General features: G+C 30.0%; 2 protein-coding genes across 2 annotated transcripts; one reads left to right on the top strand and one right to left on the bottom strand.

Annotated features, from left to right (window-relative positions):
• Positions 1-6,181: 6,181 nt before the first annotated feature.
• On the top strand, positions 6,182-7,297 carry LOC116023564 (ATP-dependent DNA helicase PIF1-like). The gene has a single exon (XM_031264566.1). It carries the CDS (start codon positions 6,182-6,184, stop codon positions 7,295-7,297), a length of 1,116 nt encoding a protein of 371 aa, XP_031120426.1.
• Positions 7,298-8,690: 1,393 nt separating this feature from the next.
• Positions 8,691-14,810, bottom strand: LOC116022159 (protein SAR DEFICIENT 1-like). Its single transcript, XM_031262751.1, has 7 exons — positions 14,662-14,810; positions 14,479-14,554; positions 13,412-14,009; positions 11,238-11,398; positions 10,191-10,391; positions 9,764-9,857; positions 8,691-9,008 (listed from the first exon to the last, which is right to left on the bottom strand). The coding sequence occupies exons 1-7, from the start codon at positions 14,772-14,774 to the stop codon at positions 8,956-8,958; spliced, it is 1,296 nt and encodes a 431-aa protein (XP_031118611.1). The 5' UTR covers positions 14,775-14,810; the 3' UTR covers positions 8,691-8,955.
• Positions 14,811-19,245: the final 4,435 nt, after the last annotated feature.

Genomic DNA, 19,245 nt, shown 5'->3' with positions numbered 1-19,245 from the left:
GCTTTATAATATATAAATAAAGCAAAGCAGCAGAGACAACCCAGCCAAGTAATTATTGGGGAAACTCTGGGCGTCAGCTGGGTTGGTCGAGTTCAACCCATGCTCGATTTGAGATGCGGACGTTGTGGCTTATTATGGAGGGAAGTGGTTAATGGTTAATGACCACCTACTTATCACCAATTGGTTTTAAGTAAGATATGACAATCAGATAGCTAAAACTTATGACTAAGCGTGCTTGATATTTATTCATCAAATTTCAACTAAGTTGGTCAAACTATTGACTTATAATTACAAAATTACAAGTTCAAACTAGTGAACTACAATGCGAGTGCCTTTTAACTTTTTTTTATTTGAGCTTGTCAGTTATAACCTATAGGCAATCTAAAATGATTTACTTCCTTGTGATCATTTACTGGTTATGGTCATAAGGCAGGATTTACTACTGTACATACTCAGGTGGTAGTTTTTAACACATCTTTAATCATCATTAGGGATATTAATTGTAATATGAAATTGACAAGTTAACCCATAACACAAATCTTTAATCATCATTAGGTATATGAATTGTTATCTTAAAACGACAAGTTAACCCTATAATATCCAAGAAATAATAGGTTAGGTTAAAAAAAAAAAAAGTCTGATAAAAAGTCGGATTACTTGGACTAATTAAGTTGACCTCACTTGTCACTTGATAAATTTGATAGTCTAAAATTTGAGTGTTAAAGCAAAATAATAATAATAATAATAATAATAATAATAATAATAATAATAAAACCGACAAAGCTGGTCTAAAATCCACACGGTTAGACCAACATCATGTTCATGAGATTACATATTTAATGTACTATATTGTCCAACTCAATCTTTGATGACAAATATCAATTGCTCCATAGTCAAGCCATGGACCAGAGTTTATATTATATTGTGGACTCTGATACAAAATTTTTATATCTTTAGTTAGCATATTATGTATCTACAGTTTACAGTTTTTGTACACGTAAACAAATAACTAAATAATTATTGATTCACATTCTGTACCTACAGTTTACAGCTTTTGTACATGTAAACAAAAAACTTAATAATTGCTGACACATAATATAATAACTACAATTATAGAAACGGTAAACTGTAGATACATAATGTGTCAATTATCTATATCTATATCTATATCTATATATATATAATAACAGAAGTTCCTGGAAAGCTTTTCCCCCCAAAAATTGCTGGGCATTTTAGTCAAAACATAAATAATAAATTAATATAATTAAATTAAAGAATATAATGAACGGAATCAAAACATAATGAATATTTATTAACCTAGAATAAAATTAGAAGGAAGACCATGTTTTATTCAATTATTTTAAGTAATAAAATTTGTACCGTATATACATATACATGGATAGCTATTAACCTAGAATATTTATAATTTATATAACATAATGTATGTATACGTTATATAAATATTTATGTATATAATATTTATGTATATAATATCTATAAATATGTATATGTACGTTATAATTAATATAATAAATATTATATATCGTTAAAATTAAATGTACAATTAAAAATTATAATAGGAAAAGTCTAAAATAAAATAGAACCAAGACCATGTTTCATTGAATTATTTTAAGTAATAAAATTTGTACCGTATATACATATATATGGATAACTATTAAGCTAGAATATTTATAATTTATATAACATAATGTATATATTCGTTATATACATATTTATGTATATAATATCTACTAATATGTATATATACGTTTTATAATTAATATAAAAAATATTATATATGGTCAAAATTAAATGCATATGATTGCTCTAATCACAACCCCAGATTCAAAAGAATTAACGTGTATAGTAGATAAATTGGTTATTAAGAGAAAAGTACGGGAATGAGAATACACATTATACTCTACGATTTGACTTAGTCCAACAAACAACCACCCTAATTACCTAATTTTACCTAATTAGAATACACTCAAGGATTATATTTACTCATTTGTAATTAATAAATAATCAATCAATAATAATTATTAATCAATTATTATTATTATTTTCCAAATAAATCTCTTATGTAATAAATATCATACCACTATATAAATCAATATGAATTCAACTTATTTTACATCATTCACTATATATTAGCACTATAGCCTCATAGCATAGCAAAAAAATTATATCTATAATGGCTCCTACTTTTGTTACACTCAATAAGATAAACGCCTACAACACTGAGTGGTCAATAATAGTACGATTGATCCGTATTTACGAAGTAAATAACAACAGAGGTGCAACCTTAGAATCTGTGCTGGAAGATGTAGAGGTATATATATAATCATTTCTTGAATCATAATATATATTTTCTAATTCATATTCATATATATGTTCTATAAACCCCTCTACAAATTTTTTTATATTATTATTATTATTTATAATTTATTATTTATTATTTATTATTTGGCTTTATCAATTGTTGTTTTAAGTTTGTTTTTTTTTTCTTTCTTTTTAAAATTTTGTATATCATTGTTTTTTTTAATACGAAGTTTTATGTTTTATTTGCATTGAAAAAATAGGTAAAATTTGTTTTTTTTTTGGGTATATTCATTTACAATTCCCATTTTATTATTAATATATTAGGGTACCCGTATACACTTGACATTCAAACAACTACATGTTGAAAAATTCAAGTGTATGCTTGATGAGGGATGTTTATACATTGTTTCCAATAATTCTATGGCATTCAAAACCACTCAACACAAATACATGCTCAGTTCCATGCGGGGCACAGAAGTGATTGAACATGCAGATACCAGTTTCCCAAACAATATTTATAAATTCAAGGAGTTTGGCCAACTTAAACCAGAAGATATAATTTCTTTAGAATTATTTGGTAATATTGTTTTGTTACAATAACTTCATCTTTTAGCATATGTTATCTAATTTAATTATTTACAGTTATTTATTTGTTAAATAATATTTTTGATATGTTATTTATTTGCTCGAGAGCCAGGTTGGAAATATCTCAAATTTAATTATTAATTAATTTTTAAATAATACAAAGTAAATAATATATATACTTTCATTGTATAGGATTCAGATGCTTTTTTCACATTCCAACATGGTCAAGATAACAGTGTTGAGGTAATTTATCTTTGTTATATAATAAACTATTTTTATATTTATTCTTTTAGCTTTGAAAATATTAGACAACATAAATTATAGAAACCTTTATTTTTTATAGGAATTGTCTTCAGGTGGTGAGGTCACAACACCAATAAAAGATCTCAAAAAAGACGTTGATGTTGAAATAATTGGATCTGGATCTTCCAGTAACAGCATTAAACGTACCTTGAATGATTCATTTTCATCCAATGTTGGAAAGAAGTCAAAATCGATTGTGAAGATAGAAAAATCATGAAATTGAACAAGGGTGGAGTTAATTGGTGAATTATTTATTACATTTGTTCAGAAAGTTTGAAAGTTATGTTGAATTAGTTTGCATTTGTGTTGGTATGAGTATTTTTTTAATTTGTCATGTTTTTATAAATTGAATTTCTGTTATAAACCAGATTTTTGTGCTATTAAATGTTTCATTAAATATATTTATTTCCATATATTATATTTTATTAATCTTTTTTTAAGAGATTTTTTATTACTCTTAGATTATAAAAATATTAACTATCTATCTATCTATCTATATATATAAATAAATATATAATAACAAATGAACAGATACTACATTGTAACATTTGCAGTAGTACTCAAAAAAATTATATAATAACAAACTACCTGATTCAATTTACTCATAAAAAATGAAATGAAATTTAGTAATAATATAATTAAGAAATCAAATTGTATTAAATTGTAAAAAAATAGGCTTATCAAAAGAAACATTTGAACATAATCAAGCACCCTAACTACAATCTATTTTAAAAATTTATATAAAAATTTGTATTAATTCCTTAAATTAGATATTACGGATATTATTTCTGTCAACACCACAATGTAAAATAAAAACAAATATTGTTGAAAATCATTACAGATATGAGCAAAATCGTTTATTTTATATGTACCTAATTGATAAAATAATTATAAATTTGTTGAATTTATTATGGTGTAAATTTAAATCAAATATTCATTGATAATCATTCTAAATATGAGCAGAATCAAAATATATATTATTCATTTAACTAAAATATTACATCACAGAAGTATAAATACAAAACTATTGTCTTTCAACAAAGTTTTAAGCTACATTATTCCATACTCTTTAAAAACTATACATTTAGACTATAATACTCATGAAACAGCTGCTGGAATCAACCTCAATAAAACAGTCACGGCTAAGTCCCAAAAATCGTACAGACGGTAATATATTCTTTCATTAAATTAATAATTAAATTTTTTTTTTGGTTAGCCAATGCTTGGGAGTTGACATACTTATCAGCTTATGAATTCTTTAATTTTTTTTATAAAGAAAATGCATGGGAATTGATATACTTTTAAGCTTATGAATTACGAATACTATGTGGATTTTTATTATTGACTATTGTAAATACTGTAGGGATTTGGTTTTGCCGTTTAGGTAGGGATTTGAGCTCTGGGAAATTTATCTTTTATATAATAATAATAATAATAATAATAATAATAATACTAATTATATAAAAAAGGACAATGTGAAGAACAACACAATTGTAGTGTAAAAATATTATTTATTTTTTTTATAACAATATTTTTTTTGTGTTTTTATAAAAGAGTAAGCCATAATTCAATTTAATTTCATTTCAATTCTATTTTTTTACTTTTTTCTATTTATCTTAATATGTTATAGGAATAACACAGTAGTAGAAATTAAATTTGTTAATTATTTCTCTTAAGAAAAAAGTATTATTTATGTACTTTTCAATTTTTTTGTTTATAAAATACAAATATTCAAATTTTGAATAGGAAAAAAAATGGCTCTACTAAGATTTTGATATATATATATATATATATATATAAATAATTGTTAAAAAATCATTACAAATATGAACAGAATCATTTATTTTATATTTACCAAATCATAAAATAATTATAAATTTGTTGAATTTATTATGGTGTATAAATTAAAATCAAATATTCATTGATAATCATTCTAAATATGAGCAAAATCAAAATATCTATTATTCTTTTAACAAAAATATTACATCACAGAAGTATAAATACAAAATTGTTGTCTTTCAACTAAGTTTTAAGCTATATTATTCCATACTCTTTTCAAACTACACATTTAGGCTATAATACTCATGAAGCAGTTGCTGGAACCAACCTCCATAAAACAGTCACGGCTAAGTCCCAAAAATCGTACAGACGGTAATATATTCCTTTATTAAATTAATAATTAAGTTTTTTTTTTGGTTAGCCAATGATTGGAAATTCAGATACTTATCACATTAGGAATCTTTAATTTTTTTTAATAAACACAATGCATGGGAATTGATAAACTTTTAAGCTTATGAATTAGGAATACTATGTGAATTTTTATTATTGACTATTGTAAATAGTGTAGGGATTTGTTTTGCCGTTTAGGTAGGGATTTGTGGTTTGGGAAATTTATCTTTTATATAATAATAATAATAATAATAATAATAATAATAATAATAATAATAAAATAATAATAATAATAATAATAATAATAATAATAATAATAATAAGATGTGGGAAGAGTCTGCGTGATTTTGCACAAATGCCACTTTCAGACATTGAGTGGGCATCCAGTTCAATAAATCGAATGGTGCAAGATGAGTTGAGATATGACATAATAGAAATGCATGAAGAGCATATAAAATTGATTTTCAATCTAACAACAGAACAACATGTTGTTTATAGCACAATAATCAGTGCTATAGACGTAAATTTAGGTGGCATTTTCTTCGTTTACGGTTATGGAGGGACTGAAAAGACATTTGTCTGGAGAACATTGTCAGCAGCATTAAGGTCAAAAGGAGATATAGTACTCAACGTTGCTTCAAGTGGTATAGCTTCGTTACTACTACCTGGTGGCAGAACTGCTCATTCAAGGTTTGCAATACCACTAAATCCAAATGAGGATTCTACATGTAACATCAATCAAGGTAGCGAATTAGCTGAACTCATTGTTAAATGCAAACTTATAATTTGGGATGAAGCGCCAATGATGCACAAACATTGCTTTGAAGCTTTGGATAGAAGTTTGCGTGATATATTGTGTTTCAATAACCCACAAGGGCTATACGTACCTTTTGGAGGAAAAACAGTTGTGTTTGGTGGAGACTTCAGACAAATTTTACCAGTTATACCAAAAGGAACTAGGCAAGATATTGTGCATGCAACAATAAATGCATCTTACCTATGGAGGTATTGTAAAGTCCTACGCTTGACAAAGAATATGAGACTCCAAAACTCATCCTCAAATAATGATTATGCACAACTGAAACATTTTTCTGAATGGATTGCAAAAATAGGAGATGGCAAAATTGAGGGGCAAACAGATGAATGTGAATACATAGAGATACCTGGACAAATACTCTTACAGTATTCTACAGATCCCATTAAAGCAATTGTGGAAAGCACGTATCCATCATTCTCAAGTATAATTGATGATCCATCGTACTTACAAAAAAGGGCGATATTGACACCAACACTTGACGTGGTACATTCTATAAATGAATATATCAGTTCTTTAAACACGTCTGATGGAATTACATATTTGAGTTGTGATAGTACTTGCAAATCTGATTCTAATGTTGATATGTTAGCTGATGTTCACACTCCAGAATTTTTAAATGGAATCAACTGTTCAGGTGTACCCAATCATGCATTGACATTGAAAGTTGGCACTCCAGTTATGCTATTAAGAAATATTGACCACTCAATTGGTTTATGTAATGGCACAAGAATGGTAATTACTAAACTTGGAAATCATGTTCTAGAAGCAAGGATATTGTCCGGAAGCAGTGCAGGTGAGAAAGTACTCATACCAAGAATGTCACTTACTCCATCAGACTTGAGGTTGCCGTTTAAATTTCAAAGAAGACAATTTCCATTAATTGTCTCATATGCAATGACAATTAATAAGAGTCAAGGACAATCACTTTCTCATGTAGGCCTATTCTTGAAAAAATCTGTCTTTAGTCATGGACAATTATATGTTGCAGTTTCTAGGGTCACTACTCCAGAAGGGCTGAAAATATTGATTTGTGACAGTGAAAGCACCAGAAAAACTTCAACAGCAAACATTGTATACAAGGAAGTTTTTCAAAATTTTTAAATATTCGATTTCATTCTAAAATAATATTTTAACTTTATAATTGTTATTAAATTTATTATCTTCTTTACTTTCAAAACAAAATTTACTACAGTAGTAATTAAAGTCATTATGTTTTAATTTCGCGATTTTTTTAATTCCAAACTATTGTATACTATTTTTTTTTTAACTTTTCAAACATATTTATTATACAAAAAAAAAATATGGGATCAAAACTATTTTAAATCAAGTAATTTAAAAAAACATTAAAATACAGTTTGATTCCAAGAATCTTTAAACATCTTAATGATTTTTAAAATTATTTACACTTTTTCCCGTATTTATTTAGATAGTAATGAAATTAAATATCGAGAAATATATTATTCATACTTTTACACTTATCTTATCATTGAACAAATATACACTAAAAATATGATAATTATTTATTGTTTATAATTTAACCTCTAATTTTATTATTTAAATATCTAATACAAAAATTTCATCCGTGCATCGCACGGGTAAAATACTAGTAGATACTAAATCTGAAAGTTATTTTTGGACCAGAGTCTACCATGCAAGTTATACCCTATTCTATGGTATAATTTATCCTCCATAGTGCCTCCATCACTGTGCTCATGGCACCAATTAGAAAACTAATTTTTTTTTATATAAGAAGAAAACTAATTTGATGGGAAATAAGGTCAAGTTGGCTACACAGTTAATTTAATAATCACAAGGTATTGTTTATTGGTCTTTTTTATTTGAACTAGTCAGGACAATTTAGACTAATTTCTCCCATTACAATCATTTGTCTACTAAAATTGTAAGGCAGAATTCACCTAGAATGCACCAAACATTTTTTGGAAGAAGAAAAAAATAACTAATTCGACTAAGAGCATCCTTAATAGTGGGTTTTTTTTTTGCGATTTTTGAGAAATTTTTGTAAATGTAATTAGGAAAGAGAAAATTGGAGAGGAGGAAAAAAATAAAACAAATATGATTTTAAAAAAAAACAGGGTTGTGCCAGACACTTCTAATGCGCCCGAGGCGCCCACTGCTATGCGCGAAACGCGCATAGTAGTGATGCATTTAATTTCCTTTGCATTGTTCCAAGAACTCCATCTTACAAATGATTCCCAAGCTTCTCTTTCCTCCTTTATCTTTCTTTTATGTCATACAACACTACTCCAAATTAACAAATATAAACCATTGATGGTGACGCTCTAACGCTAACAACATGTACCCTTGCAATTGATGGGAATTGCAATCCTTTGTGTCTTTTCATTTTTTTTTATTTTTTAACTCCCCATGATCCACATCATAATTGCAAATTTTACAATTCATATCACCTTTATTTTATTTTTTAACTCAACGTGATCCACATCATAATTGCAAACTATACTAAACATTCGGTATATAAATTATGAACATTCAGTATGTAAATTTTTTATTTTAGATACGAGTCCACCTTTCCATGTGGACTCGGGTCTACAGAATAACTTTTCGAGAATCTGTTGTATCAAAAATAATTAGAAAAGGAGGGTTATTAGATGGGGACTGGGGTTCTCCAAAACATCCATTGTTGACAGTTGACAGTTTACAAAAAGATTGAAATTAAATGCAGTGCTATTACTTGGAAACAGTCGTGCTTTTCAAGATTATATATATATTTTCTTCTTCTCTCACGAAGGAAGCTGCTTAGAAAATACAGTCTCCAAAAAACCCTCTTCCCGGCCTGCAGTCATTTCAGTTGGAAAATTGTGTTATTTTTCAAGTCAATTTTTATTGTAAATTTTAAATTAAACAGCAAGAAAATTGTATTAGAAGAAACATTATATTTAAAATGTAATTAATTTTTCCGATTATGTATCCCATAAAACTATTTTTGAATCTTCCTTCTCTTTTCCATCCAATTGTTACTAACTTTCACATCTATTTGTCAGTGTTAAAATACTATAAAAATAATGTAATTCAGTACACAAATAATGTACATCCCCTGAATATAATGTACATTATTTTTATACTGAATATACATTATTTTTATATTGAATGTGCATTATTTAATAATATGGTCCACACAGTTGTGTGGACCATGGTCCACACAATAATGATTGATTCATAAAAGTTTAACTACATACAATACTCTATAACGTGACATGTGAATAGGGAATAATATTCAATTTAATTTATCAAATGTCAATTTTCAAACCAGCTTGGTTGGCACACGTGAGTGCCATGCACTATTATCCCTTAAAAGAAGTCAAGACTTTAAAACGCCCTCTCATATGAAAAATTTCATATGGTCAGCATTTTGGCCCTTAATTGATTGGGCTGGTCCAATGCATGCGAACGGGATTAGTCTAAGGAACATTCACACTTAGGGTTTCGAGTATAATGAGATAGCTAACTGAATGATAATTCATAATGTATAGTTCCACAATCTATAATTCATATACTCTATAAATAATTAAGTTTGATTAATTAAATTACCTTGGGTTAGTAATGCGGGCTCATGCACTAGATCACACACTTGTAAGGAACTCCAATTTTGATAGGCATTCTTAACCAAATTCGCCATGCATCCCTAATTATCCACAAAATTAAACCTTAATAATAAATCATCAATTTAATACTATACACAATCTTTGTATATATATATAAACACTAACTTCAAATTACGCATTCTAATGTAATTTTCAAAAGTTTTTTAAAGTGGCACAAAATGACTCTCCTAAATGGGAGGTCAAGTTTGAGTTCCAGTGAGAGCAATATTGATTCTTTGTGTTTCAATAAGTTGATAAAGTAATTATGAACAGATACTACATTATAACAGAGTCAGTAGTACTCAAAAAAAATGGATTTTAATTGGCGTAATTTTACATTTTAGTTTGGAAGAAAAATAAAAGAGATGGTTTACCTTTGGGAAGATGGTTAAGTGGTTATAGCCAGAAGCATAAATTTGGCCATCAACAATAGCCCTAACAAGTTGGCAAATGGGATTGAGGAAAAGAGTGTAGTTGTCCCCTTGTGATATGTACAATTTATTGCCTATCTCACAAGTGCTTGCATGTTTATAAGTTACATCCCACATTTTCTCTGACATACCACCTCCTAATATCTGTTTAAAAACAATGAATAAATAATTAATTAAGCATTAATTAAAAAGCTTTAAAATATATTATTTCGTGGAGCTAATGGAAAGTGCCAATGAATTTGTTTGGGAAAGTAGAGGACTACATTTCCAATAGACCACTATCTACATAAGAACATCTTAGAAATAAGTGTAATAATTATATAGATTTTGATGATGCTGAATGCCTGAATTAATGTATTAGAAAATTAATTATAAATTCATAGTCAAAACAAAAAAGTTTATTTTCTACTTTTAGAAAATCTATAAAGGCCATAATTAAGTTAAAAATCAGAACAAATTTTGCTAAGTCAAAATTAGAAAATTTTTGCAAATGGATTATGGAAGTGATACTAAAACAAAAGACTTATTTTGGCAAAACCCTTGGAAGAAAAGAAGAGTTTTCAACTTCGAAGAATCAGTTTAACCAAAATATTGGTCATCCATTCCTCAGGGCTTAGCCAATAGTTCAAGAATCATCCTAGAAATCGTGTTCTCATACAGTGCTCCTTCAGTTTAGAAGTAAAGCATTCTTTCCTTGATGAGAATAGTGGATTAGATGGATTACACCATTCACCAAAACATTTATATTATTGGCACACGATGCATAATCATCAAACTGTTTTATTTAATTAGTGAAGTAGTCCCATAAAAATCAGATGAGATAATTCAAGTATTTTTCATTTAAAAAATATGATGTTAATCCATATATATATATATATATATATATATATATATATATATATATATATATATATAACTTTTAATGAATTCATTTCTGTATATATCATGAAAATTTTGATAGAAATTAATTAAGGTAAATGATATACATACAGTTCTGAGCTTGTTGCGATCAACCTCAGAGAGCTTCAAGAAATCTTGCACTGTGTTGACGCCATTTGAGGCGAGTTTTTTATGAAACTTTCCATCTTTCCCAATATTCTTTAGACGCCACACATCATCATCTAGTGCTGGTGGATAATGTTTTTTGTACACTGCAATATATATACGAGTAGAAATTATAAATTTCATCAATTGAAATCCATATTAAATAAATTGTACGTATCTGCCAGCAATATGCATGCTATATGTCCCAAAATACTATACCTAGATAAATTGTATATATATATATATATATATATATATATATATATATATATATATATATATATATATATATATATATATTTGTTGACGATAATTCCCCGATCCTCAAGGCTCGACGCTACCTACTGATAAGTCAAGCTCGAATTAATCATGCGTCACAAAGGATAGATCCAATCTACTTCGTCCTAACCTAAGTACTTGGAAAGGGCAAATTATTGTGTGGACCCATGTCTAGTGCTAGGCAAGGGCATGTTGGGCCCTCCCCAGGGCCCAATGTTGGAAGGGGACTCATAGACTATGTTGACCTGAAATTTGTCATTTAATATTGTTTCTACTTAAAACACGACCTGCTTGTATTAAACTCTATCAAATTCTCATGTAAGTCCTAACTATCAACAACTTCACTCATCTAAATTATTCTATTCATCAATAGTGCCTAATCACTGTGTTGATACATAGTATATATGTATACCATCTATGTTAGGGTTGTAGTGCTTTAATTTACCCTAATAATATTTTTCAAGATTATTTTAGAAATTTCATTTTGTATGCATTGAATATAATGTGATGGAATATATAGTTGTATAACTAACTGATTTGACATTTATTCAAAGATTCAAAGATCAAAGAAGAAAAAGAAGAGAGATATAAAGGGAACGAAGAAAAATAGTATAGAAAAGCTTACATTCGCCCCGGTGATCTTTGACCATGAAAGAGTTAGTTATGGCTTCTCTGATATCAACACTTTCTCCGGCGCCGTTTCCGACGTGCACAACTCTAGCTCCCAGCCTGAATCTCCGGCACCGGATCCAGCTCGAATTATCGGTAAACTCAATGTTGTTGGAGAGATGAGCTAAGCCATTCGTCATGCTCACAAACGCGTCTCCGGCGAGTAACGGCCGCTTTCCGGTCCGTTCCTTGACGACATTTTTGTTGAAATCGTGGATAGTCCACGGCCCCGCCGCCACATCACCTTCCCGGGGGAAGTCGCCGTCGAGGACAACCACCTCGAGCTTGATCGGAAAGGGGAGGGCGGCGGGGATTAGTCCGCTGCCGCCGCTGGTGTCCACCAGCATGATCTCCAGGGGGGTGGCGCCGTCCTCCGACAGAATCCTGGTTCCGGTGAAGATCTGGGCGGCCATTTTCTGCCGGAAAATTAGACTTAGGGCTGGGAGTCGGCCATGGAAGCTGTTATGGGTTTTCAGCAAAGATGATGACGATGAAATCATCGCCGGTGATGGCGAATAAAGTCGCCTCACCGCATTCTCCACCTCTTCTTGCACCNATATATATATATTTGTTGACGATAATTCCCCGATCCTCAAGGCTCGACGCTACCTACTGATAAGTCAAGCTCGAATTAATCATGCGTCACAAAGGATAGATCCAATCTACTTCGTCCTAACCTAAGTACTTGGAAAGGGCAAATTATTGTGTGGACCCATGTCTAGTGCTAGGCAAGGGCATGTTGGGCCCTCCCCAGGGCCCAATGTTGGAAGGGGACTCATAGACTATGTTGACCTGAAATTTGTCATTTAATATTGTTTCTACTTAAAACACGACCTGCTTGTATTAAACTCTATCAAATTCTCATGTAAGTCCTAACTATCAACAACTTCACTCATCTAAATTATTCTATTCATCAATAGTGCCTAATCACTGTGTTGATACATAGTATATATGTATACCATCTATGTTAGGGTTGTAGTGCTTTAATTTACCCTAATAATATTTTTCAAGATTATTTTAGAAATTTCATTTTGTATGCATTGAATATAATGTGATGGAATATATAGTTGTATAACTAACTGATTTGACATTTATTCAAAGATTCAAAGATCAAAGAAGAAAAAGAAGAGAGATATAAAGGGAACGAAGAAAAATAGTATAGAAAAGCTTACATTCGCCCCGGTGATCTTTGACCATGAAAGAGTTAGTTATGGCTTCTCTGATATCAACACTTTCTCCGGCGCCGTTTCCGACGTGCACAACTCTAGCTCCCAGCCTGAATCTCCGGCACCGGATCCAGCTCGAATTATCGGTAAACTCAATGTTGTTGGAGAGATGAGCTAAGCCATTCGTCATGCTCACAAACGCGTCTCCGGCGAGTAACGGCCGCTTTCCGGTCCGTTCCTTGACGACATTTTTGTTGAAATCGTGGATAGTCCACGGCCCCGCCGCCACATCACCTTCCCGGGGGAAGTCGCCGTCGAGGACAACCACCTCGAGCTTGATCGGAAAGGGGAGGGCGGCGGGGATTAGTCCGCTGCCGCCGCTGGTGTCCACCAGCATGATCTCCAGGGGGGTGGCGCCGTCCTCCGACAGAATCCTGGTTCCGGTGAAGATCTGGGCGGCCATTTTCTGCCGGAAAATTAGACTTAGGGCTGGGAGTCGGCCATGGAAGCTGTTATGGGTTTTCAGCAAAGATGATGACGATGAAATCATCGCCGGTGATGGCGAATAAAGTCGCCTCACCGCATTCTCCACCTCTTCTTGCACCTAAACCAAAGACAAAGATCATAATATGTGAATGACTGTATTTAACTAAGAATTAGGGTTCATCATATCATTTCTCTAAAGAATAATGCTAGATACCCTCATATTTTTCCCCTTCAATTCATCCCTGTTGGGCTGAGGCTAGGGAATGGTTAAATCCAACACGACTAAGTGGTTAGGGTGACGATTGGGCAGAGATTTAAAGACTCAATTCAAATTCAGCAATCTGCCTCTTGAAAAAGTGACTGTATAAAATTAGGCCTTTGCAATCAATACATAACTTTTGGTATGGCAGTAAATGCTAATTGGGCCGGGGTTGGAGGAAGTCCAACACCAAGTGACTAGGAGGTGTAAGGAAATAAAATTGGGTTACAGTCCAAACACCAGATCACTAGCTACTAGCTATAGCTTGGACAATCAATGAATGGTGGAAGTCATATGAAAGAGGGAAAAAGGAAATATTTGTGCGTACCACTTTTTTAAACATTGGTTCCAAGGCAGAGCAGAAGTTGTCTAGGTATTTCATGGTCACCACTTCTTTGATCACACTGCAATAAATTAAACAAAAATGACGACTATGGCAAAGACAGAAAGAAAAGCAAAGGAAATGATCTGATCTTATATATAATAAGAAGAAGTGAGCATATATATATACGAAGCAAAAGAAGGTCTGATCCGTTTGGGGTTTGGCTGCTGGTTGGTGTTGGGCATCATCATAGCGTCATCGTCGTCTTCTGCGGCGAAATTATGAATCCGTTTTGCTGCCATTTTTAGCAGTTGAACCCAATATTTTTGTCAGGTGAAATCTTTAAGAGAGAGAAGTAGTTTAATGGAGGGGTGGGTAGTAGGGGGGGTATATAAAGGGAATGAATTGGTATGTAGTTTGACGAGGAAGACATGGAAACCTATGATTACATGGGAAACTTCGTCGTATAATGTTCGAAACAGCTATGTAAGCAACTGAGGGTTTCGATACAGGACTAAATGATGTGACGACTTTGACGACAATTCCACCCCTCAGTCAATCCCTTAGGGAAAGAACTCGTAAATCAGAAAATACAAAGAAAAATACTCCACCTATAAATTACTGTATTTTATAATTTTATGGTAAATGAGAATCTTCTAACAAGCAACCTATTTCACATCATCTAAATAATAAAAATAAATGTATTTTAATCTAAATAAAACATTTAATTCGCCAACTGCTATGTAACGTGATGGCACACCTATTACCATTCCAAATATCTGGTCAGAGCATCAAATCTCAGAACATTTTACTACACTGTATAAAATCATGAGTGTTTAAAAAAAAAACATTTCTTTTTAAAGTGCTTCTTCAAAACGTAGAATTAATTTCTTATCTACTAATCAATTTGGGTGTATGAATATACAAATTCATTTCACTCGAATTCATTTTAACGCAACTCAACCAGTAATGTACGTCATTTAAAATATCTCAAAATAACCTCTCACATGCATCCAATTTTTCAACAATTTTTTACTTAAATTGATTACAATTATTATTTTATAGTATTTAGTTAAATATTAATATATAAAACTTATATATATTAACTACTTAAAATTAAAGTAGTATTAAATAAAATATTGAATTTAAAAGTTAATATGAATATTTATGTCTTGCTTAAAGATATTATATATTTTCGATTTTCAGATGGGTGAGTTTGTCGGAAATCGTGTATTATTATAGAACAATAGAATACGAATGTAAATGTAAATGTAAATGAATGACTCTGAATAATTGTTATGCCAATTGTCAAAGCAAAATAATTTTAAAAAACAAACTTTTTTTGGATTGAATTCACACTTTCTGAATTATAATGTGTACAACTGTACATGTATGAGTTCAGATGCTCCATGGCTACAAAATTTAGTAAGCTCAGGAGAGAGTCTCCTCTACTAATTGCAAGTATTAAAATATTTAGTACGAACGGACAACTTAACTGGTTGCAGTGTTGAAATTTTTTTACAAATATTAAAATATTTATTAATATTTAAACAGTACAGCACAAGATATAATAGGTACATTATTACTAGCTATATTTAGGTTGCGAGTATGAGTGGTGCGTGAGTGCCACGCGCCGTGCTACTGGTGTATGGCTCTCACGCCCCACGCGTGCCTCTGTGTTTCTCTCCGATCCCTTTTTCTGGTGAATAATCTTTTCTTCCCTCCAACCGTGTTCATCTCCTTTCTCTCCATTTTCTCCCCTTTAATCTATACCATTAGATCGGAGATGCCTGATGGACTAATAGTTGATCGATGGGAAATGCTACATGTATCAAGAGTTTGACTAAAATCTTTCATCACCAATAAAAAGATTTGTAATCATAAGTTGTCATGAATTATGACCGACTCTACTCCCCGTTAATAATAAATTATGCTAGTTGTTTACTTGTTTTGACCAACGAGTAGTATTAATTATTAATAGAAATATGTGTCATAAATTAGCTGTTTAGTTTTAGTTAGTAACATGTAAACTGATTTATAAAGACATAGATATGTTGTTTCATTTATTCAATTATTTTTAAATTATTTTATATTTTAGAAATAAATTTCATAATAATTTAATTTTTAAAATTTATTACTTGTTGTTTTTGTAATTGCAGAAACAGGAGACAACTCAAAGAGAAATTTGTGTGCCTATGATTGTGATGATTTAAATGAAAATACTGAATAAATAGGCTTTAGATTTTAAAGTTTTGAATTAATATATAGATATAAAATAATAAATTAGTGGTAATACATAATTTAAATATAAACTAATGGTTTTCAAAAATTATTATATACATATAAATTAATAGCATAATTAGTGAGAAAAATAGTATTTTGAACTAAATAAATAAATTTCACTAATAAATTATTTAAAATTATTTTTAGCATTTTAACTCTCATCTTGTTGAGGATCATATACATAAATATGCAATCTAACTATTAGTTTAAACTTTTAGTTAAAATAAAATTAAACATATCATTTAATTTGATACCAAAACAGTAATCGACCAACACACATTAATAGTTGATAGTTGCATTGTGTTTTAACATTATATATATATATATATATATATATATATATATATATATATATATATATATATATATATATATATATATATATATATATATATATATATATATATATATATATATATATATATATGACTGCGTTCAAATGAGAACGCACCGCTCAAGAGAGAACTGCAAACCAATCGCCGCGCACCACGTGCCCAGATGTAGTTGCACCTAAGGTTATAACTAGGTGCACTTAGATGCATGAATATTAATAAGGTAAATTACTTGCATTTATACGTGAAAATAGGTGCACAAGTGCATGTAAAATTTATTACATGTGCAAGTAAAATGTACATTGAGCATCAATACTAAGTGCACCTAACGTTATAACTAGTTTTACTTAATGATATAATTAGTTGCACCTAGTTGTACGAATGTTAACAATGTAAAATTACTTGCACTTGTAAGTGAAAATAGGTGCACTTGTAGTGATTTTACTTGCACTTTTTACTTGCAACTGTACACCAACTACTTGCACTTATAACACATTTACTTGCACCAAAGTTCGAGATATTTACGAAAATGCCACCGCATCGTTTTTTTTAAAATTAAATCTGATTCATTGATCTGGACACGTGGACGACTATGATCGTTCTTATTTCTCTCCTAGGCACCCGTTCTCATTGGAGCGCGCCCTCTATGTGTGTGTTCTATATATATATATATATATTATATTATATATATATATATATATATATATATATATATATATATATATATGAGAGATTTAATAGTACGTCATCCTTCTTGGTATGAACTCATCAATTAAACTTTTCTTAAAATGAGCTAATAGATCATTTTCTTTTGGGTGAGTTTAAGTCATTTTAAATTAAATTTAGGAAACAAAAATGATTAGGTCACACTTGTGTGAGACCGTCTCACGGATCCTTATTCGTGAGACAGGTCGGGTCGGGTCGAAGCACCATGCAAATGTCACACTTATATGTGCAAATGTTACACTTATATGCTCAAATATAATACTAATTAGGAATACAATTTTTGTTATTTATAAGAGAAAAAGTGTTACATTTTTCATAATAAGTAATGTTGATAATTTTTCTTTACTTATAAGGAAAAATATAATACTTTTGAGGAAAAATGTAATACTTTTAAATCGAAATGTAAAAGTATTATATTTTCCCATAAAAGTATTACATTTACACTTATAAGTAACAAAATTTTTATTCCTAATTAGTATTACATTTGAGCATATAAGTATGACATTTGTGCGTATAAGTGTTACATTTACCTCATGACCCGACCTGACCCGACCCGGTCTCACAGTGAGACGGTCTCACACAAGTTTGTCCAAATGATTAAATTAATAGTAATGGTTAAAAGTGAAAATGTTACTATAACCAAGAACAATTAAAAAAATATTGAATAGGAGATAAAAGTAAATTTAGTTTATTGGAAGAAAAAGAAGAAGAAGAAGATAAAAGTAACATTTAATCATTATAGATTATATAATTATCTTTTCATGCTGTCCAAAGCTAAGGTTATTTACTATGGAAAGTATAAAATTTTTAAATAAAATAAAAATAAAAATAAAAAAAAACTTAGAACATATGGGTCAAGGTTAGCCGTAAAACCATGTGAAATCTTAGAAAATGTCTCTTTCCTAGAAGTTAACGGTTGTAGCAGCGCGTACGCGCCCTACGCGGTGCTCAAGAATTAATTTTTATTTTTTTTGATAGAAGCTCAAGCAATTATTCTAGTAAACAAAATGTATATATATGCAATTATATATGCCGGAGGTGATATATAATTTTAATTTGTCCCCACAATTATTATGACTTTGTTACATTTAATTTTTAACTTTTAATTTGATAATATTTAATTTAACGATCTTACTAATATTATCACATTTGTTTCTATTTTACAATTTTGGAATAAGGTTCAAATTGGCCACTGAACGTAACCTGAAAGTGCAATTAGGGCCACTAAACGAAAAAAATGCAATTAGACCACTGTACACTTCAAATGCATGCAATTTCACCTGATAGCAGGTTACTTTCCATTTCATCAGGTTGCCTGCTTACTTAGATGATGTTGGTATTTTAAAAATAATTTTACTAATAAATATAAAAAATTAAAATTAAAATTAAAAATATTAATTATAATTATAATTTTATAATGATAAATAATTAA

This window comes from Ipomoea triloba, chromosome 6 (assembly GCF_003576645.1).
Source record: "Ipomoea triloba cultivar NCNSP0323 chromosome 6, ASM357664v1".
NCBI classification, from domain to species: Eukaryota; Viridiplantae; Streptophyta; class Magnoliopsida; order Solanales; family Convolvulaceae; genus Ipomoea; species Ipomoea triloba.
The sequence above is the reverse complement of the archived record's forward strand: the minus strand, read 5'-3'. Positions and strand labels throughout refer to the sequence as shown.